This window comes from Scyliorhinus torazame, chromosome 7, assembly GCF_047496885.1.
Source record: "Scyliorhinus torazame isolate Kashiwa2021f chromosome 7, sScyTor2.1, whole genome shotgun sequence".
Classification (NCBI taxonomy): Eukaryota; Metazoa; Chordata; class Chondrichthyes; order Carcharhiniformes; family Scyliorhinidae; genus Scyliorhinus; species Scyliorhinus torazame.
In genome coordinates this window covers 272,411,565-272,434,948 of record NC_092713.1, presented here as the reverse complement: position 1 = coordinate 272,434,948, position 23,384 = coordinate 272,411,565, and the positions used below count along the sequence as shown (strand labels likewise).

At 49.9% G+C, this 23,384-nt stretch overlaps 1 protein-coding gene across 1 annotated transcript in view; it reads left to right on the top strand.

Annotated features, from left to right (window-relative positions):
* Window positions 1-23,384, top strand: part of LOC140427037 (long-chain-fatty-acid--CoA ligase 6-like) — a 299,763-nt gene that overhangs the window by 123,089 nt on the left and 153,290 nt on the right. The window contains exon 2 of the mRNA XM_072512470.1: window positions 22,593-22,813. Within this exon, the coding sequence (XP_072368571.1) occupies window positions 22,593-22,813 (221 nt within the window). The remainder of the gene's footprint in view (window positions 1-22,592; window positions 22,814-23,384) is intronic.

Below are 23,384 nucleotides of genomic sequence, written 5' to 3'. Positions count from 1 at the left end.
AAAACACTGATGCTCCATTTGTTGTTAGATTGCTTGTCAGGAGGAAAACACTCTGCTGGTTTAAGACTTGCCTAGCACAAAGAAAGATGCTGCAATTGTCACTGCACGAGTTCCTCAGGGTAGTGTCATAGGCCCAACCATCTGCAGCTACTTTATCAATGACCTTTCTTCCATCGTAAGGTCAGAAGTGGGGATGTTAGCAACTCTACAGATACTGAAGCAGTCCATTTCCAAATGTAGAAAGAACCTGGACAATATCCAGGCTTGGACTGACAATTGGCAAGTGGTATTCACATCACACAAGTGCCAGGCAATGACCATCTCCAATAAGACAGAATCTAATCATTTCCCTTTGACATTCAATGGCCTTACCATCACTGAATTTCCCACCAGAAAGTGGGCAGCACGGTGGCACAGTCGTTTGCACTGCGGCCTTGCAGCTCAATTCCAGCCTCGGGTGACTGTGTGGAATTTGCACTTTCTCTCCGTGTCTGCGTGGGTTTCCTCTGGGCGCTCCGGTTTCCTCCCACTGTCCAAAAATGTGCAGGTTAGGCAGATTGGCTATGTTAAATTGCCCCTTGGTGTCCAAACGTTTAGGTGGGGTTACGGGGATGATATGGAGGCATGGGCTTAAATGGGGTGCTCTTATATAAGGGCCGGTGCAGACTTGATGGGCCGAATGTAATTTCTATGATTCTCTGCTCCTGGGGTTACCGTTAATTAACCACAAACTTAACTGGACTAGCCATGTAAATACTGTGGCTACAGATCAGAGGCTAGAAATCCTGTGGTGAGTAACTCCCCTCCTGATTCCCCAAAGCCTGCCCATCATCTGAAAGGGACAGTCTGGAGTGTGATGGAATACTCTCCACTTGCCTGGACCACTACCATCTAGAAGGACAAAGGCATCAGCTGCACCATCTGGACCTTCCCTTCCAAGCTCATAATCTTGACTTGGAAACATATCGCCATTCCTTCATTGTCGCTGGGTCAAAATCCTGGAACTTGCCCTCTAACAGCATAGTGGGTGCATCTACAACACATGGATTGCAGCAGTTCAAGGCAGCTCATCACCTTTTAAAAGATATTTTGATTGTTTTTACAGAGTAACAGCTCGAGTGTACCCCCCCCCCCCCTCTGGTTGGTAGTTTAGTTCCCCTCTTAGTGCTGCTGCCTGACTTGGCACCCTGTGCTGTGCTCCGTTTCTTCCTGCTGGGGTTTTTAGTTTTTATTGTTTGGGGAGGGGGCCCTACATGGCTCTTCCCCTCTTCCCCTTGTCCCCATACTTTGTTTTGTACTTCCCTTGGGTTCCCTTCACTCCCCTTCCCCCTGCCCCTCTCTCGTGTGTGCCTTCCCTTGCCTTCCTATCTCTCTCCTCTCTTTTTCACCCCCCCCCCCCCTCCCCATCCTCTATTGGCCTCAAACAGGCTGATGAATGGCCTTCACGCTTTGTGGAAGCCCTCATTCGACCCTCAGATGGTGTACTTGATCGTCGCCAGGTTTGCCAGCCAGTCTGCAGCTGTGGGTGGTGCTGCTGATCGCCAGCCGAGCAGGATTCTCCAGCGTGCGATTAGGGAAGCAGAAGCCAGAGTCCTCTTCCCTATATGAAGATCCGGCTGGTCCGATACCCCGAAGAATGTCACTCTCGGGCATGACTCCACCCTCACCCCCACAACCTTGGCCATCACCTTGAAGAAGGCTGTGCAGAACCCGACAAACCTGGGGCAGGCCCAGAACATGTGGGTGTGGTTGGCTGGGCCTCCCTGGCACTGTTCAGATTTATCCACCACCTCCGGGAAGAAGCTGTTCATTCGGGTTCTGGTTAGATGTGTTCTGTGCACCACTTTAAACTACATGAGGCTCAGCCTGGCGCAGGAGGAGGTGGAGTTGGCCTTTTTCAGTGCTTCACTCCAGAGTCCCCAACCCATTTCCGTCCCCATTTCTGTCTAGCTTCGTCCAGCAACCGTCTATGTTTTTTCGCCCCAACCCCCCTTGCTGTCCATGTTGATTAGTTCCTCTAGCAGAGTCTCTCGGGGCCCTGGGGTACCTTGCCATCTCCTTGCGGCGAAGTGTTTAATTTGGAGGAGACTGAGCTCCCGTCCCATCGGCCGGTCCAAGTCCTCCATCAGCTCGTCCAAGGTTGTGAGTCTGTCCCCTATGTAAAGGTCCCTAACCACTAGCATCCCCACCGTCCTGTCTCCATTGCTTAAAGGTGACGTCCAGCATAGCTGGCGGGAATTTGTGGTTACCGCAGATGGGGGCCATGGAGGACATCTCTGTTAGACCGAAATGCTGCCTCATTTAGTTCCACGTTTTCAGTGTGGCTACCATCACTGGATGTGTACTTTGATTGGTGAGGATGGGAGCGCTATGACCCAAGGGGACCGGATCACAGCACATGTGGAGGGTCGCGCCCTTGCAGGAGGGCTCCTCCAGCCTCACCTATTCCATGTTTGGTTTTCGTGTCCATCCCCTTAGCTGTGGCTGTCCAGTGGTGATACTGTAGATTCGGCAGGGCTAGACCGCCCATGTTATTCCTCCTTTGCAGTGACGACTTTGGGATCCTCTGGTTCTTACCCGCAAACACCATAATCATTTTGTCTTATTTTGTGGAAATATGCCTTGGGGATGAAGATCGTTATGGATCTCAACAGGAAGATGAATCTCAGTAGTACGTTCATTTTGATCATCCCCACTCTCCCCGCCAGGGTAAGTGGGAGTGCATCCCATCTCTGTCGGTCCTTTTTCACTTCCTCTGCCAGACTGGTCAGGTTCCACTTGTGGATCTGTGTCCAGTCATGCGCTATCTGGATCCCCAGGTAGTGGAATTAGTTTGGGGCTAGTTTGAATGGTAGATTCCCCCCCCCCCCCCCCCCCCGCCTCTCCCCCCCCCCCTCTCAAAGCTCTGTTCTTCCCCCATTCGGGTTCACCGGGAATGCCTCACTCTTCCCAGGTTGAGTTTGTAGCCTGAGAAGGCTCCAAACTCTCTCAGAAGTTGCATGATTGCTTTCAAGCCACTCTCTGGGTCCGAGACAAAGAGTAGCAGGTCATCCGCATAGAGCGACACTGTGCTCTGCCCCCTCTTTGGATGCCCTTCCAGCTTTTCGTGTCTCACAGAGTGATTGCCAGGGGTTTGATTGCCAGGGCGAACAAGAGTGGGGACAGTGGTCATCCCTGCCTTATGCTTCTGTGCAGCTGTAAGTATTCAGAGCTGGTGGTGTTGGTCCGAACACTCGCCTTGAGGACGTTGTACAAGAGTTTCACCCACGAGGTGAACCCTGTCCTCAGCCCAAACCGCTCCAGTACCTCTATGGGGTATTTCCATTCGACTCTGTCGAAGGCCTTTTCTGCGTCCAGGGATATGATCACCTCTGGGGTTCTCTCCCCAGCAGAGATCATTATTACGTTCAGTAGCCGCCTGATGTTCGCAGTTAGCTGCCTATCCTTGACAAAGCGGCTCTGGTGCTCTGCGACCACCTCCGGTACGCAATTCTCCAGTCTCTTGGCCAGCACATTCGCGAGTATCTTCGCGCCTACATTAAGCAGTGAAATGGGTCTATAAATGAGCTGTATTCCGTTGGGTCCTTGTCTTTTTTGGGTATCAGCAATATCATGGCCTGTGTTAGTGTAGGAAGCAGGGTGCCCCTCACTAGCGAGTCTGCAAGCATGTCCTGTAGGTGCAGGGCCAGTGCTGTCCACTGAGATCCTGTTGGATCCCGGCACCTTCCCCGCCTGCATGGGGCTGATACACTCCATGATCACTCCCAATCCTACTGGTGCTTCCAGTCTCTCTCTCTTCCCCCCCCCCCCCCCCCCCCCCTCCCCATCAACCCCACTATTTGAGTGGAGCATCACTATTACAAGGCTCCGCTGCCCTACTCTGGGCAGCTGCCGAAGTGACCTCCTGGCAGATTTCGAGACAGCAGTGGAAGCTGTGACCTGTGGACACTGTCTACCACGGGGGCTTGGCAAATCCCTCCTCATCATCCAGTTTCCCAAGCATCACTGTTATATGCTCCATGGGGTTCCTCCGCTGTTCTTTCTGGCAGCGCCATGATTCTTGGGTGCTATTGACGCAATCTATTCTCCTGGTCGTGGACACTTTCTCTTGGCCTCTTCTGGGTCCTGATCAGGCTGTGGTCCGGTCCCCTTGGTCCATAGCGGCCTTCTCGAGGTCTCTTGCCGCTGCCTCCTGGGCCTCAAGCCTCCACTCCATCTTGGCCATTGCTTTCCTCATTGGGGCCGTTGCAGCTTCCACTGCTGTCTCAATCTGCCAGGAGGTCTCTTCTCTGCTCCTCCCTGAATCTTTGAATTCTTGTGCACATCCAACACAATGCTCAACCTGCAATTAGAGACATTGCAATTTTTTTGTGCGCTTATGTCTCAAGAATACATTAAAAGGAGCAGGACTCCATGGAGTTATTTTTTAAAGTTTAAAGAAATATTTTGTTTCCTGCTGTGCCTTAATCTGGTTGTAAATTGAAAGAGTATGTGAGCAAGCACAGTTGCCGGACACTTGTTTCAGACAAACTTGAAGGAAAAGCCATCATCATGGATGGCAATGCACTTGGAAATATGGATCAATAGACTTAGAAAAGATTGTCGGAATTTGATTTTATTTTGCACACAATTGATTGCCCAAAATTCTGTGATTTCTTAGGCCATATATTTGATTTGCACCCAAGTTGTACATTCCTCTCGGAGCAAATACATAGCCAATTCCAGCCACCCTGTTTTCTATTATTTGCACAAGATGACTGACCTGAAGGAAATTAGTGGTGAGTGCTGGAATACCGTTCACATCTATTTGGCATCAGCATAAAGCAATCCCACATCAACCATTCCGCAAGACTGATGCTGAGAGAACGTTGTTGGCTATTGTGCCTCAATGATCTGCCTTCCTACCAAATATACAAATATATGTTCTATTACAAGGTTTCCCAAATTTTGAGCTGCGGAACCCCTAGTAACCTTCCAAGAGCATCGGGGAACCCCAAGCATTCTTATAATGTCAACGTGCTTTTGTTTTGCCGCAAAATACAGAAATCAAATATAAACCAATCTGTTCTCGCTACATCAGTCCAAATATTAATCTGGTAATTAATGTTGAAGCACTTTTTTTTTTTCCTGCAAAATACAGAACTCAAATGTAAACCCGTCTGTTCCAGCTACATCAGTCCAACTATTAATCTGGTAATTAAAATGCTATCTGACTGAAAGATATGTAGGTCTTATCCTTTGTAATTTTTAGTGGGAGGAATGATGCTGAAAAGCTGATGCTCAAATCTGACACGTGTGTCTCATGTTCACTCACATCTCATCACTCCTCCACATACACAGCCCTCTTACCCACACTCACACCTGCACCCCACCGCCTCGAGGCCACACGCAGCCCCTCCATGCTGCTTCTGGCCAATTAGTTTCCTGCCTTGCTGTTGGCAGTTGACTATTCAGTCCGGCAACAGCAAGATGGAAAAACTCAAATGGGCCACAGAACAAGACCTCTTGAAGCACTGAATGCTGATAGGCTGACAGCCTATCAGCATCCAGTGTTCCAAGAGGTCTTCTATCCGCATCCAGTGCTCCAAGGGGCCTTATTTTGATTTGCCCACTTAATTACTCTAATTCTTTATGTGCGCATTTGAACCAGCATTTACCAGTAACATTGCAATCTTTAGCTTCATGCCCTGGAGACCCTTCATGGACCAAGTTTGGGAATGCCTGTCTATTATATGTCGTGTGATAAGTAGCACCATACATACAATGCACCATCTGTGCTTTGAGTGGGTTATTGTACTGTAATGCATAACTCTGTTAGACCCTGATTGTCGTGTCCCAATCATTTATCCTGCATCCTTCGGTCATACTGCGAGCACAAATGGCATTCACCTCTACTTAAATGCTATTTTCACTTTTTTATGAACCACTCCTAAGCATAAGTCAACTTCTTAAACAAATTATACATCTTTGCTCCATTCAGCATATAAGATCTGCTAAATCAGAGATAGGTGGGTTTTGGAAGGAATATGTTAGAGGAATAATTTTAACGGAAGTTGGGAATGTAGACAAATGGCGCCCAGAGTGACGTGTGTATAGAAGTTGGAAACAAAACAAAAATTGACCAATTCTAACTCCCATGCTCTATTGTAATATGACATGAGGGACTGGTTGATGCACAGTATCTGATGCAGGTCCATGGCCACACAATGTCCAGTGGGAAACCTATCTCCCAGATGAAAGGATGAATACAACTGTTAAAGGTTGCACTCTGTTTTGCTTTTGGCTTGATTTATTACTGAGTTGCAATGAGAAGATGGCTGGAAAGAGGCATAAGATTACAATCTTGTTTTCAGACTCCTCAGTAATTGGGCCAGGAGGGAAACATTCTTGCCTAAAATTGGCAGGAGGATGCACAGAATGGCACACTCCTAGTTGGAGTTAGCAGAAGAATTTGTAACGGGAGCATCGCCCCAAGAAAGTGGATCCAGTGCCACAGGCGATTCAATAACATTGTTAGTTGCGGTATGGCTCAAAGAGAACTTGCTGCGGCAAGGTATATTTCTTAGGGCAGGGCACAAAGTAGGACAACGGTCAAGCATTGTCCTGAGAAGTGGAAATATGTGCCCCCTGGTCGATAGCGTTATTCCAAGAAGCAAAAATACGCTCTCTGGTTGATAGCATTATCACAAGAACTGAAAATACGCACCCTGGCCGATTTTCCCTATTTGGTATTTCAGGTCACGAGAGTCCCACCAAAAGCTTATTCCACGTTTTAGCACCCTAACTGCCTCCAATAGGTTCGCTAAAGACATCTGCCAAAGTAGTGTGGACTGAGATGTGCCAAAAGGATGAGCGATTGAGTCATCCTCACAAATGCCAACTCCTGCTCCAAGACTATATTCAACTTTTTCCTTGCTTATTCCTAGAGCCAATGTAAATAAGACACTGCTTGGATAGGAGAATGTGCAAAGGTTCTATTCCCTTTTCCCATGACCATAAGCAAAATACTTGCACCTTGGCATTCAAGAACGTTCTACTGTAATTATTTTCCCTTCCCTTTATTTGTTTTCTACTCTTCCCCAATTGGCTCCTTAGTTAGTACATCTTATAAGATGGAAGAGCAGTTTAGCGACTAATTGTTCTCTCACGATTATGGACAATACATTCCAGCTATGTCATTCCAATTCCACAGACCTGCTGCCCCCCCACACACCGTCTCCATCATCTGCTCCCACACCGACCCTCCACGGCCCACACGGACCTTCTCTGCGTTCATCACCCAGTAATGCTTCAACCCCCTAGATATCACCTAGATTAACAGGTTATCCGGGTATACTGCCCAGGCGGTTTGTCAATCTCTGACTCAGAGTCAATCACTGAATCAGTGGAAACTACATTAAGACCTGTTCTCCCAGCTGGAGAGTTTGGATTTTGGCATGTCTGCCTGCCTTGCTGGTATGGTGGCATAGTGGTTAGCACTGCTGCCTCACGGCACTGAGGACCTGTGTTCGATCTCTTCCCCAGATCACTGTCAGATTCTCCATGTGGCTGCGTGGGTTTCGCCCCTACAACCCCAAAGCTGTAGAGGACAATAATCTTTATTGTCAGAAGTAGGCTTACATTAACACTGTAATGGAGTTACTGTGAAAATCCCCTAGTCGTCACACGACAGCACCTGTTCAGGTACACTGAGGGAGAATTCAGAGTGTCCAATTCACCTAACAAGCACAATTTGTGGGAGGAAACCAGAGCGCTCATAGGAAACCCACGCAGACGAAGGGAGAACGTTCATACTCCGCACAGCCAGTCAGTGACCCAAGCCAGGAAACGAACCCGGATCCTGGCGTTGTGAAGCAACAGTGTGAACCACTGTGCTATCGTGGCCGTGCTAAATTGCCCCTTCCTTGGGTAGTCTAAATTTATATCTTTTTTTAAAGTCTGCCTGCCTTCTCATGACTGTTGGGAGGTTTTTAGATATTCACAGCACAGCCATTTCAGAAGGATGTGCACCTTGGGTTCATTAATTAAGTTAATAAATTAATTCAAAAATACTGAAGCCTGCGGACTTGTTGGATGAGTCCCTTGTGCCAGCAGCCTGAGGCTTTCTCCCAATCATGAAGATATTCTAAGTGTAGCACCATCGATCACACACGAGGCGAGACGTAAAGAACTTCAATCGAGGCTTTATTGAGCAGACTTGTTCAGACTCGTTCCCCCAGCAGCTCCGTCACAGAATGCAGCTGCGGGGATTAAACCCAGGTTCTTATACCCCTCCTATCTGGGTGGAGCCCTGTAGGTGGAGGATCCAATCGGGATCAAGCATCTGTCCTCCAATAGCTCCTCGGCATTTCTGGTGTACCGTATTACCCCTAATACATACCACCACATTCTCCCCTTGTTAAAAAAGAACCCGGCGGGGTGGTGGGTGGTATGGTGGTCGGGGTTTACAGGGTCGGCACCTTAAACATTGAACTATATACAATCATGCCGCTTTTACTGGGCCACCGAATTATTCACATTTTACCCGATTAGCAGCGTTAACTATTTACAACAATGCCGCTTTACTGGGCCACTGAATTATATACATCTTAAGTCGATTCGATGAGTCGAGATGGTGCTCTGGTCGCCCTTTCCGATCGTCTCAGCCCGGGTGGTGGTGGTGCTGGTTTGGGTCCGGTCGACGCTGGGAGCATCGCGCTGTCCCCCTCTGTTTCCTTAGTCCTGGACGGGTCTGGGAGGAGGACCGATCCCCCCCGGGAAGGGGGTGGCTATGGGGTGCACCGGCGGGAGTGAGGGGGAGGTGATTTGTGTTGGGGGGGGGGGGGGGGGTGGTGGTGGGGAGCTCCGGCGGGCACCAGGTCCCGCAGAGAGACCGTGTCCTGTCGGCCATCTGGGTACGCCACGTAGGCGTACTGCGGGTTTGCGTGGAGTAGATGTACCTTTTCCACCAGTGGATCTGATTTGTGCGCCCGCACATGCTTTCGGAGCAGGATGGGTCCCGGGGCCGCCAGCCAGGTCGGAAGTGACGTTCCAGAAGCGGACCTCCTAGAGAAGACAAGGAGGCGCTCGTGAGGCGTTTGGTTAGTGGTGGTACACAGCAGGGACCGGATAGAATGAAGGGCATCCGGGAGGACTTCCTGCCAGCGGGTAGTTGGGAGACTCCTAGACCATAGGGCCAGTAGGACGGTCTTCCACACCGTTCCGTTCTCCCTCTCTACCTGCCCGTTCCCCCGGGGGTTGTAGCTGGTCGTCCTGCTCAAGGCTATGCCCTTGCTGAGCAGGAATTGACGCAGCTCGTCACTCATGAAGGAGGACCCCCTGTCGCTATGGATGTAGGCGGGGAAACCGAACAGGGTAAAGATGGTGCCGAGGGCTTTAATGGCCGTGGCCGCGGTCATGTCGGGGCAGGGGATGGCGAAGGGGAAGCGGGAGTATTCGTCAATGACGTTAAGAAAGTACGTGTTGCGATCGGTGGAGGGGAGGGGGCCTTTGAAATCCAAACTGAGGCGTTCAAAGGGACGGGAAGCCTTTTATCAGGTGCGCTCTATCTGGCCTGAAAAAATGCGGTTTGCATTCTGCGCAGATTTGGCAGTTCCTGGTGACTGTTCGGACGTCCTCGACGGAGTAAGGGAGGTTGCGAGCCTTTTATGAACTGGTAGAAACGAGTGACCCCCGGGTGGCAGAGGTCCTTATGGAGGGCTTGGAGACGGTCCACTTGTGCGTTGGCACAAGTGCCGCGAGATAGGGCATCGGACGGCTCGTTCAGCTTTCCGGGATGGTACAAGATCTCATAGTTGTAGGTGGAGAGTTCGATCCTCCACCGCAGGATCTTGTCATTTTTTATCTTGCCCCGCTGTGCATTATCGAACATGAAGGCTCCCGACCGTTGGTCAGTGAGGAGAGTGAATCTCCTACCGGCTAGGTAATGCCTCCAATGTCGCACAGCTTCCATTATGGCTTGGGCCTCCTTTTCTACTGAGGAGTGGCGAATTTCCGAAGCGTGTAGGGTCCGGGAGAAAAAGGCCACGGGTCTGCCTGCTTGGTTGAGTGTGATCGCCAGAGCTACATCTGACGCGTTGCTCTCGACTTGGAAGGGGAGGGACTCTTCGATGGCGCGCATCGTGGCCTTTGCGATATCCGTTTTGATGCGGCTGAAGGCCTGGCGGGCCTCTGTCGACAGGGGAAAAGTAGTGGACTGGATTAGGGGGCGGGCCTTGTCTGCGTACTGGGGGACCCACTGGGCGTAATAAGAAAAGAAGCCCAGGCAGCGTTTCAGGGCTTTGGCACAGTGGGGGAGAGGGAACTCCATGAGGGGGGGCATGCGTTCGGGGTCGGGGCCAATCACTCCATTACGCACTACGTAGCCAAGGATGGCTAGACGGTTGGTGCTAAACACGCATTTTTCCTCGTTGTAGGTGAGGTTGAGGGCGTTAGCGGTCTGGAGGAATTTGCGGAGGCTGGCGTCGTGGCCCTGCTGATCGTGGCCGCAGATGGTGACGTTGTCGAGGTACGGGAACGTGGCCCGTAAACCGTGCTGGTCGACCATTCGGTCCATCTCTCGTTGGAAGACCGAGACTCCATTCGTGACGCCGAATGGAACCCTTAAGAAGTGGCATAGCCGCCCGTCTGCTTCGACGGCAGTGTACTTGCGGTCACCGGGGCGAATGGGGAGCTGGTGGTAGGCGGACTTAAGGTCCACGGTGGAGAAGACCTTGTACTGTGCAATCCGATTGACCATGTCGGATATGCGGGGGAGAGGGTACGCATCTAGCTGCGTGTACCTGTTGATGGTCTGGCTATAGTCTATGACCATCCTTTGCTTCTCCCCGGTCTTTACTACTACCACCTGGGCTCTCCAGGGACTATTGCTGACTTGGATTATGCCTTCCTTCAGCAGCCGCTGGACTTCGGACCTGATAAATGTCTGGTCCTGGGTGCTGTACCGTCTGCTCCTAGTGGCGACGGGTTTGCAATCCGGGGTGAGGTTCGCAAACAGGGAGGGCGGTTCGACCTTGAGTGTTGCGAGGCCGCAGATAGTCAGTGGGGGTATAGGGCCGCCAAATTTGAATGTTAAGGAGGTTGCATTGGAAGTCCAACCCCAGGAGGGTGGGAGCGCAGATGTGGGGAAAGACGTACAGCCGGTAATTTTTGAACTCTCTCCCCTGCACCGTTAGGTTTGCGATGCAGAACCCTTTGATTTCAACGGAGTGGGACCCCGCCGCCAGGAAACATTTTTGGGTGCTTGGACGAATTACAAGGGAACAGCGTCTTACCGTGTCCGGGTGAATAAAACTCCGTGCTCCCTGAGTCGATCAAACACGGCGTCTCGTGGCCGTTCACCAGCACCTTTGTCGTTGTCGTCTGGAGCGTTTGGGGCCGCGACTGGTCGAGGGTCACCGATGCCAAACGTGGTTGGTGTATCAGATCGTTGTCTTCAGACAGTGTGGAGCCGTCCACGCCGGGGTCCTTGCCTGTCAGCCAAGATGGCGGCGTCCATGGATCGCACACGGTCGGGGGTGGACAAAATGGCCACTCCCATGAGTCGCACGCGGCCGGGGGTGGACAAAATGGCCGCTCCCATGGATCGCACGCGGCCTGTGGGTAGGAAGATGGCGGCGCCCGTCCCCCCCCTCGTGGTGTCCGGGGTCCAAAATGGCGGTGCGCGTTGGCCGCCCGTGGGTCGCTGGGGGGGGGGGGGGGGTTGAGCCCGTGGTCCCATTTGTTCCACGGAGATAGCAGCGACCCCACGGGACTGGCACACCGCTGCGTAAGTGCCCTTTTTTACCGCAGCTTTTGCAGGTGGCCGAGCGGGCCGGGCAGCGCTGGCGGGGGTGTTTTGACTGCCCGCAAAAGTAGCAGCGGGGGCCCCCCCGGGTGGTCTGGGATTCTGGTTGCGCACGCTTGCGGAGGGGTTGGGGTAGCCGGGGGATCGGTCGCGGCGGGGGTCCACGGAGCCCAAGGGGCTGCAGCGCGGTCGGGGGCATAGGCGCGGGCGTTTTGGGAGGCCACGTCGAGGGAGGCTGCGAGGGCCCGTACCTCTGAGTCCGAGAGAGTCTTTCTCTAAAAACCCAGGTTCTTATACCCCTCCTATCTGGGTGGAGCCCAGTAGGTGGAGGATCCAATCGGGATCCAGCATCTGTCCTCCAATAGCTCCTCGGCATTCCTGGTGTACCGTATTACCCCTAATACATACCACCACACTAAGCAGTAGGTCTGAATCATAGTTTTTAGGGTTTGGTAATACTGCTCTCATCGTCGCTCGAGTTTCAGCATTGTAGGCCCACGATTTCAGCTGTTGTTACTCAGCTGTGAACAGCTTCCTGAAACATGAGACATGAAATTTGTCCCCTGATCTGATTGGATCTTTTTTGGCAGGCAATACCAAGGAAAGAACTAGGTCAGTCTCTCATCACATGATTGTTGAGGGAATGGCCTTTGAATTGGGTGGCCAAGCCCATCATGGTAAACATGTACTGATACTTTGTCTTTATTTTGGCATCGGGATTTGGTTAAAAGGTTCACCAAATGTGGTATATGTTTGAGGGCTGGTTTACTTTTGGCCTGAGGTTTCCCTGCAACTTGACAATTGCGACAGGTTTTGCATTATGCTGCTACATCAGGCTGGTGAGTCTCACGCTCTGACTTCCGATGGCGGCCATGGTGTGAGTGGTCGCACACAGGGCAGCTCCTGCTTGAAGGCGTAGCAAAGAGCTCATTTTATCTGAAATTGGGTGCAACTTCAACAGAAAAAAGGAGTTGAAGGTCGGAGGAGAAGTTCCCCCGGGATGATATGTCTGCTGGTTTCCAAAACCGTCAGAAGAAGATGAAAGACCTGGCCAGACCTGTGGCGCAGCCGCCAGTGGAAAGATGGCAGAGAGGGAAGGGCTGGTACAAGTAGCAACACCCCAGATGGAACAGTCAAGGATGAGTTCCACCAGCAGAGGAAGGAGATGCAGGAGGATTGCTAGAAGGCCATCACAGGGGCTGTGGCGTGGAGAAATGTTTGGAGGCATGGATCACAGACCCAAGAGATTGAGAGGGTGATGTCGGACTACAGCAATCGGGTGGTGGCATTGGAGGCTGAGGTGGGGCTCATGAGACCTTTGTAGATGTTGAGAGCAAAGGTGGAGGAGCAGGGAAATAGATCTAGAAGGCAGAATTTGAGATACTGGGCCTGCCTGAAGGAATGGAAGGTGTGAGTGCCACGAGGTACGTTTCAAGGATGTTGGGGGGCGGTGGTGGAGGGGGTGTTGGATAAGGCCCCTGAAGTGGATAGAGCACACAGGTCTCTGAGGCAGAAGCCTCGAGTGGGGGAGCTGCCGTGGGCGGTGATCGGGAGGCTCCATAAGTTTGTGGAGAAAGAGAAGATTCTGCAGTGGGCAGGGAGAAGCGCAACTGTGAATGTGAGGGGAGCAAGGTCCGAATATACCAGGACATCTGAGCTGGCTAAATGGCATGTGGAGTTCAATAAAGCCAAGGTGATGCTATATCAACAGCAGATCAGGTTTGGGGTGGTCTACCTGGAAAAGCTTTGGGTGACATATCAAGGTCGGGAATACTATTACCCATGACTTTATCAAGCAGCATGAACTGAACAATTCGGTGAGACTGAGATGCTGGCACTTTGAAGTAATTTGGCATACAGGTAGAGTGGGGGGTTTTCATTTCCTCCGATGTAGAGGTTTTTTTTTTACTGTTGGATTGACAAAGGGTAGCAGGATGAAAAGTTTGTAAGGGATGGCAGTCCCCTCCTCCCTGGGGCTGTGTTTTTTTGTTTTGTTTTTGGGGAAGGTGACCTGTGGTTTCAGATAAGTCTTCATTTGGATGGGGGAGAGGGAGGTCAGTGGCGAGCCGTCTTCACAGAACAGAGGGGTGAGGGCAGGGGAGGGGTGGGGATTTAGTGGGAGAAGCCTTTGAGCCAGAGTTGTCAGGCTGGCAGATGATGCTGGTGGAAGTGAGGTGGGGCAGAAGGCCGAGAGAGGTGGTGGGGGGGGAGGAGAAAAAGGGAAGGGAGGGTGATGCGATGAGGTGAGATTGGAGAAGAAACCTGGTCAGGGGGGGAGAAAGGGGCCATTTGGATGGGCCAGGTGTGGGGTGAAATTAATGGTGGTAGAGCCAAAAGGGTAGGATGGCGGACGGTAGAGGGGAATGAAGGTGTAAGCCCCCGGTAAGGCTGATAACTTGGAACGTGCAAGGGCTCAATGGACCGGTCAAAAGATCCCTGGTCTTTGCGCACTTTAGGAGCTTGAGTACGGAGGTGATCTTTCTGCAGGAGATGCACCTCCGTGTAAAGGATCAGGTTAGGTGTGTAAAGAATCAGGTTAGGCTTAGGAAGGGGTGGGTGGGTCAGGTTTTCCACTCATGATTGATTCAAAGTCGTGGGGAGTGGCAATTTTGATGAGTAAGAAAATTTGGGGCTGTGAGCGCGAAGGAAATGAGGGACCCGGGTGGGAGAAATGTGATTGTGAGTGGGGTATTAGAAGGACGCCGGTGGTGTTGGTGAATGTGTATGCACCGAATTGGGTTGATGTAGCTTTTATGGGGGGGTCGCTGGCTGCAATCCCGGACTTGGCCACGCACCAGTTGATTTATGGAAGGAGATTTTAATTGTGTCCTCTGGCCAAGGGTAGTTGGATCGAGCCCCGGGTTAATGGGTTGGATACGAATGGCAAAGGAGCTGGGTAGTTTTATGGAAAAGATGGGCATGGTGGACCCTTAGTGCTTCAAGAACCCAGGGGAGGGCGTTTTTTCACAGTTGTACAGGGTATATTCCAGAATTGACTTTTTTGTGGTGAGCTGGGAAGTTTTGGTTGGGGTGGAGGGGACAGAGTACGCGGGGATAGTAATCTCGGAACATGTGCCCCATTGGCTGCAGATTTGGCTTCGATCGGGACGGGAGCAGAGACTGGGGTGGAGGTTTGATTCGGGGTTGTTGGCAGATAGCGGGTTTTGTGACCGTGCAGGCTGTGATTAAAGATTATGTGGAATTGAACCAAAATGGGGAGGTGTCGGGGGCCACCTTTTGGGAAGCGCTAAAGACAGTGGTCCAAGGGGTGATTATCTCATTCAAGGCACATGCAGTTAGGGAAAGGAGGGAAGACTATGAACGAGGTAGTGGATGTTGATCGGGAGTACTCGAGGGTACCCACCACCGAGGGATTGGCGAGGAGGAAAAAAATTCCAGGGGCAATTTGATAGGCTGACAATGGGAAGGGCGGTAGCACAGCTGTGTAGGGCAAGATGGGTGCAGTACGAATACGGAGAGAAGGCGAGTCGAATGTTAGTGCACCATCTGCGGAGGCAGGCCACGTCCAGGGAAATATTAGAGATATGGACTGGGGCAGGGGAGGTAGTGTCTGAGCCAGGGAAGATAAATGAGGTGTTTAGGGATTATTACAAGGAGGTGTACAGGGCAGACCCAGGTGGTGAAGAGGGGGACATGGGACGGTTCTTAGACGAACCGGAGTTCCCACAGTTGGAGGAAGAGAAGAGGCAGGTGCTAGAGGGGCCCCTGGGGCTGAGGGAGATATTGGACATTACAAGCAGTACGAAGTCGGGAAAGAACCCGCGGCCCAATGGCTACCCGGCGGAATTTTATGAAGAGTTTGCAGCGGACCTGGCACCACATCTCTTGGGGGAGTTTAAGACTTAATAATCTTTATTGTCACAAGTAGGCTTCCATTAACACGCAATGAAGTTACTGTGAAAAGCCCCTAGTCGTCACATTCTGGCGCCTGTTCAGTTACATGGAGGGAGAATTCAGCATGTCCACTGACCTAATAGCATGTCTTTTGGGACCTGTGGGAGGAAACCCACGCAGGCACAGGGAGAACATGCAGACTCCACACAGACAGTGACCCAAGCCGGGAATCAAACCTGGAACCCTGAAGCTGTGAAGCAACACTGCTACCCACTATGCTACCGTGTTGCCCACAAATGAGTGTTGGAGAAGGGGGAGCTGCCAGAGACTATGACGCAGGCAACGATCACGTTAAAACTGAAATAGGGAAGGACCCATTGGAATGTGGGTCGTACCGGTCCATATTGCTGTTCAATACAGGCGTGGATGTGCTGGCTAAGTTGGTGGCGGGAAGGTTGTGTCCCGGCAGTGGTTGCCGAAGACCAAACCGGCTTCGTAAAGGTCAGGCAGCTTTCTAATAATATAAGGAGGCTGTTAAATGTGATCATGAACCCATCGAGAGCTCGGGTACCGGAGGTAGTGGTGTCCATGGATGTGGAGAAGGCATTCGACCGGGTGGAGTGGCGGTATCTGTTTGAGATCCTGGGAAGGTATGGGTTTGGGCTGAGGTTTGTGGCATGGATGCGCCTGACACTTGTGGCACCGAGCGAGAGTGTGCGGAACAATGACATGGGTTCACGGAACTTTGAACTACACAGGGGAACAAGAACATAAGAACTAGAAGCAGGAGTAGGCCATCTGGCCCCTCGAGCCTGCTCCACCATTCAATGAGATCATGGCTGATCTTTTGTGGACTCTGCTCCATTTTCCGGCCCGAACACCATAACCCTTAATCCCTTTATTCTTCAAAAAACTATCTATCTTTATCTTAAAAGCATTTAATGAAGGAGCCTCTACTGCTTCACTGGGCAAGGAATTCCATAGATTCCATAGAACAAGGCAGGGTGCCCGCTGTCGCCGATGCTGTTTGCGTTGGCTATAGAGCCTCAGGCAATGGCTCTTAGGGGGTCGGTAGAGTGACGAGGGATTATGAGGGGATGAAGGGAGCAGCGGGTGTCGCTCTATGTTGACAACCTATTATTTTATGAGTCGGACCCGGACTCCATGGAGAGGATCATGGGCTTGTTAGGGAAGTTTGGGCCGTTCTCAGGATATAAATTAAATGTAGGGAAAAGCGTGTTCTCGGTGAATGAATTGGTTTGGCGGGCCAATTTAGGGGGGGGGGGGTGATGCCATTTAAGGTGGCTAGAGACAGGTTTAGATACCTGGGGATTCCGGTAGCAAAGGAATGAGTGATGATTCACAAATGGAATTTAACAAAACTGGTGGAAGAGGCTAGGGAGGATGGAATGCCTTCTTTTGGACACTGGACACATTATTTTGGACTGTGCGTGGGCAGGGAAGGTGTTAAAGGTTAAGAGGATCCTGTTACAGAGGCAGCAGAGAGGGTTGGTGTTGCCGAACCTGCTGCATTACTATTGGTCGGCGAACGTGGAGAAGTAAGGCGATAGTGGGAAGGAGAGGGGGTAAAATGGAGGAATCCTGTAGGGCCTCCAGCTTCAGGGCTATGGTGACGGCAGCTTTGCCAATGGTGCCCAGCAGATACGCAGGGAGCCCAGTGGTGCAGTCCACGGTGAAGATGTGGAACCAGCTGAGGAGGCACTTTAGGATAGAGGGGATGTGGTGTTAACGCCATTGTGTGAAAACTATGGACTTGAGCCGGGGGGGGGGGGGGATAGATGGCATGTCTTGGAAATGGAGAGAAGTGGAGCTGGATAAGGTGAGGGATTTGTATCTGGAAGAAGGTTATGCCAGTATCGACGAATTGAAGGAGGAGGTAGAGCTCCCGAGTGGAAGTGAGTTTAGGTACCTGCAGATGAGGGATTTCGCTCGGAAGGAGTTCTCCAGTTCGCTGAGGTACACCCTGCTGAAGCGACTGTTGCTTCCGGGTGTGGAAGGGGAGGGCAGGATCGTAGACTTTTTTTTTAACAAACATTTTATTCAGGCATTTATGGTTTTATAACAACAAAAGATACAAGTACAAATGTAAACATAAATCAGTGCGTAACAACCCCCCCCCCCCCCCCCCCATCTCCCACTGTTCCCGCCTAAGCTCGACAAAAATAGCCTAACTCCCCCTACCACCCCCCTTTATTGAATCTGCTAACCGATTAGTTTTCTCCGAAGAAGTCGATAAATCGCTGCCACCTCCGAACGAACCCTAACGTTGATCCTCTTGGGGCGAGCTTAATTTTCTCAAGCCTGAGAAACCCAGCCTTGTTGCTAACCCATACTCCTGATTTCGGGGACTTCAAGTCCCTTCACGCTAGTAAGATCTGTCTCCGGACTACCAATGTGGCAAAGGCCAAAACATCAGCCTCTCTCGCCCCCTGGACTCCCGGGTCTTCCGACACTCCAAAAATAGGCTCCTCTGGACTACGTGCCACCCTCCTTTTTTAGTTCTGTGGACATGACATCAGCATACCCCTGCCAGAATCCCCTGAGCTTCGGACAATGCCCAAAACATGTGGACGTGATTTGCGGACCCTCCTACACACCTGTCCTCCTCCCCAGAAAACCTGCTCATCTGGGCTGCAGTCATGTGTGCCCGGTGAACCACCTTGAATTGTATCAGGCTGAGCCTGGCACATGGAGGTTGTGTTGACTCTGCTCAGGGCATCCTCCCAGACCTGCCTTTAACTCCTTTCCCAACTCATCTTCCCATTTACTCTTTAGCTCCCCTATCTGGGGTTCCTCCCACTCCATAAGTTCTTTTTATAGATTTCCGATACCTTCCCCTCCCCCACCCCCGTTCTAAAAACTACCCTGTCCTGTTTCCCCTGCGGCAGGAGAAGTGGAAGGGTCGAAACCTGCCTTCGCACAAAATCCCTGACCAGCAGATAGCGAAACCCACCAGCTGCTCCGTTGACCACCATGTTGACAGTTTCGGTCCCTGACCCTCCGCCAAATTCTCCTGTGCTGCAGACTCCACTCCCTTCTTTGCCCAACAATCTCTCATTTTCAGACCACTTCTGGTCCACAAACCCATAAACTGGTGGGGGATTCATCTCCTCTACCTCTCCAGTCTCCTATTTTACTGATTAAATCCCCCATAAGTCGCGGAAAAAGGTCCACCACTAGCGGGTGCTACCAATAAGCGACCACTCACTCCATGGCCGCCACCGGAAGTCTTGGGATCGGAGACATATATGTTTGGCTGGGGGGTGAATGGGTGGTCCAGATTAAGGAGAAGTAGGAAGGGGAGGGGAGATAAACTGGGGAGTCTGGAGTGAGACGCTACGAAGGGTAAATGCATTCAAAGACTCTGCTGCCTCTGCCTCCTGAGGAAGGGAGTTCCACAGACCCGCTACCCTCAAATTTATTTTCATCGGTCTTAAATGGATGATCTTTATCTTTAAACAATGATCACTGGTTCCAGGTTCTCGCACAAAGTGAAATGTCCACCCTGTCAAGACGCTTCAAGATCTTGTGATTCAATCAAGTCATCTGATACTCTTCTAATCTCAAGTGGATATAAGCTGCCTGTCCAACCTTTTCTTCTGAGACAATCTGGCTATCAATTGGGATTTGACATTTTTTTAAACAACATGGCAAATAAATACATCCCAGTAAGCAAGGAGAAAAATGGCTCTTCATATATAAAGGGAACATGTGAACAACATTATCACTGGCTCAATATAAACATTGGACATAGCTAGGTGCCTCTAAGCCCCACCAGAGATCAAGGGAGAAATAAGATGACGCCATGAAAACATGGTAAAATGGTGCACACCCTCCCACAATGTGTCCACTCGTAATTACCGGGAGTTCAGGGTTAGTTTTCCGTACGATGTTCAGGCGTGCACCAACATATATCTCCCTCAACTCTAGCAAGACCAGAGGACTACAGACACCACAGCCTGATCTCCTCAGATACCAACACCCTCTGCACCCATGCAGGAACCAATAACTTGATTCTTTATATCCATCCTTACAAAAAGAAAACCCCAGTTCTAAAGGGGAGCTTCATGTACCATGCAGTGCAATGTAACCCCAAATTCAGCCCAGTACAGAACCAACATCATTCCATACATTAATACCAAGAGGACCGGCAACATCACGTTCAGATTATGATCAAGCCTTCAGAACCTTCCAAGAAAAAGATCTCGAGCTACCAGAAGTAAACTACAGCATCAGGGCGCAGCCATGGTTCAATATTTCCCTGGTGCCTCCCAACTAGCGAACAATGAGGAAGAGAACCAGTTGCTCCTTCAACCAAGAAGGGGAGAGGTGTGTAACAGGTTGTCAACCAAAATACATGACTCTCCTCAACCCCAGGCCCTGGTGCACCAAGGAAGCAATACCCAGTGCCTCAAGACATCCCTAATAGGCACCTTCAAGAAAGGACATCCCAAGCTCCAGGGGGTAACAGGACACCAGTCACAGCACTAGACCTAGCCCAGCACCTTCCAACACCTAGGAACCACTTTCCCCCAGCCAGACCTGCACATCTCCAACTACATCCGGGGCAAAGCACTGCCCCCATTTTTATTGATTTTAAAAAAGATGATTACGCCAGCCCCACCCAGGGAGCCCACATTGCCGAATAGAAGAATAGTCAAGACACCCAACAAGTGGGCGCCCTGGGATAGTGGGCCGATTCCCTCCTTCCCTCGGTACAACCATCCCCTGACCACCAGACTGAACCCCCCAAAGGGAGGTATGCTGGACTGATCTTCAAAAATATCACCATCACCCAGCACTGTCCGCCATCACAGAAGGGATACTAAGATCTCTTGCGCTCTCTCTCTTTAGCAGACCAGCCAAGGATTAACCAAACCCAGCTCGGCGTGGGCCACCACTCCTATCCCCTCATTATACTCAACCTGAGGAAAAGTTCCAGTCTATACTCTACCTAAGGAAAACTCCAGCCTCGAGGAAGAGTCAAAGAACAATACAGTATAGGAACAGGCCCTTTGGCCTCCAAGCCTGCGGCGACCATGGTACCTGCCTAAACTAAAACCGTCCGTAATTAACGGAGTCCGTATCCTTCCATTCCCACCAGAGTCAGAAGGAACCCAGTCCTCCCCAGGATACATGATCTGCCGAGGCCATTGAAGGAGAAATGTAAATTAGAAAAAACAATAAAAACCCAATACCGTTAGCTCTAATTGGGGACGTGTCCTCCACCTCTGAGGACTTGACTAACCCTATTGTGGTGAATACAAGAAATTGTTTGTTTTGCATTAATAAAACCCAAGTTAAAATGCTTATGGACAAGTTGTCTGCTAGACACTTATGCTATCTTTGACCATCTGATTTTTCCAGTCCATATATAGATTACAATCCCCATGATTATTGCCAAACCCTCCTGACATGGTCCCATTATTCCTTTTATACTGTCCCACCAGGTAGTTAGAATGAGGGGGCCTGTGCACCATTCCCACTAGTGACTTCTTGCCTTTTATCATTTCTCATCTCGGCCCATGCTGCTTCTGCATTATGGTTTCCTGAGCTTGAGTCATCCCTCTCAAATGTGCTGATGCCGCTCCTCCACTTTTTCTGAGCTTCCTGTCCTTAAGACTCAGGCCCCAATCTGTTATTCTGCAGCCATGTATCTATAATGGCTATCCGATCATATTTATTTCTATTTGTACTATCGGTTCTTCCTGTTTAAAATGCTATGTGCATTCAGATAATGAGCCTTTAGTTTTGCGCTTTTGTTATTTTTATAACCTCTAGCCTTATTTGTTGACTTACTCTTTGATTTGCACACTCTCGATCCTTTCCTGTTACATTGTTTGTCATTTTCCATATTAATACCATTTGTCTTCTCTCCGCTCTTTGGTTTACCACATTTTTCCAAATTTGATCGCTTGTCCCACTAATTAGTTTAATACCTTCTCTACTTCCCTAGTTATGTGGCTCACTAGAACACCAGTCCCAGCATGGTTCAGATGTTGACCATCCCAACAGTATAGATCCCATTTTGTCAATATGGGTGCCAGTGTGCCTAAAACCAGAACCCACTTCTCCCACACCAGTCTTTTGAGCCTTTGTTTTGGTGGTCCTAAGTACTGAGAGAATACCGCCCTTCTTTCTGGCATCATTTAACATCCATCAAGGCTGTTTAGCATTTAAATATAATGGTTTAACATCTTACACAAAATACAGTATCTCCAATAGAGGGGCACTCCTTCAGTAGCACATTTTGGTATTGACTATGTGCTCCAGTCTCCAGAGTGGGGCTTAAACCACCAATCTTGTGATCTGAGGCATAAGTGTCATCATTGAGCCAAGCCTGACACTTGTATGGGCAGGCAAATGGCCTGCACCCATTTCTTTGCCAGTGATGTTATATGGCCAGTTCCTTAGCGATACAGAAGTTGACATCACCTCCCTCTATCCTTGTAAGGGAGCACTTAGCATATGCTCTGTGACGCAGTACGATTACATGGATGGCAACACAAATTCACAACTGGCACAAATCTACTATTGTTTGATGCAGAGCTTTTCAAGTAGCGGTGCTAGAGAATTATGGAACAGAATTTGATGGGTCAAAACCATTCACTATGATGCTCTTTTTCCACCTAACCGTATTAGAAAATGGGTGAAGAAATAATTCCAGATAAAGTTATAAGTAAATTCCCAGCTTTTAAATGTATGTTCATTATGCCAATGTCATTTGCCTTTTAATGACAATAATCATTACTGCATTGTGGCGTACTGATGGAACAAACATTTCCTTCAGGCACAGAATATTACATTATTGTACTGAACAGGATTGAATGTCTTGCTGGATAACATAGACATGCCAATTCATATTTCCATATCCTTCTCCCTGTGGTCAAATTTTGTAAGGTAATCTCTATTTTTGTTCTTCCTGTGACAGAATTTTTTAGCTCACTCATTGAGAAGATGCAAGCAAAGGAAGTCTTGAGGAATCTGCGGCTATTGGAATTGGATGAATTCAGCCAGTTTTTTCGTACCATTCCTCCACCAACACTGGTGGGAATTGCTTCATTTGCAGCTATTGTAGCATACTGGCTAACTACCAGACCCAAAGCCCTGAAGCCACCCTGTGACCTTTCACAACAGTCAGTGGAAATTGAAGTAAGTTCTTGCCAAGTCAGTATGGCATCTGTAATACTGATGATATGATAACTTGACTTGATTAGATTTTTACCTAAAGCACTATGCAGGTGAGGAGAGTTGATGCACATTTTGGACTTGGTCTTATCATGTTTCCACTCCACTCTCAGCATTGTAATGGACTTTAAAATCACAAAATTAGACCCTATGATTGTGACCATGGTGAGTAATTCCATCTCATTCTCTGTGCTCTGCAGCCAACATCATGGTTAATCACACTATCTTTCTCTAACCTTGATTCTCTGTCCAGCTTGCTTGCCTACCTAATTGTAGCCACAGTGTCTATAGAAGTAGGTTGTCTCCTGACTGCTGTGTGACAATATGTATATTGTATGGTAAATGAAGGTTTAACAATTTAATGTGAATGCATCCAATCACTAGATGGTGATCAAAAGCATACATGTGGATCACGTGATACCTATGATTCTGGGAGTAGGTGATTGGACGGGATAGAGTAGTCATGTTTTCAGAAGCTCTGTCGATAGAATCATAGTCTTAGTGTATTTTGTAATACTTCTATCTTAGTGAGTTC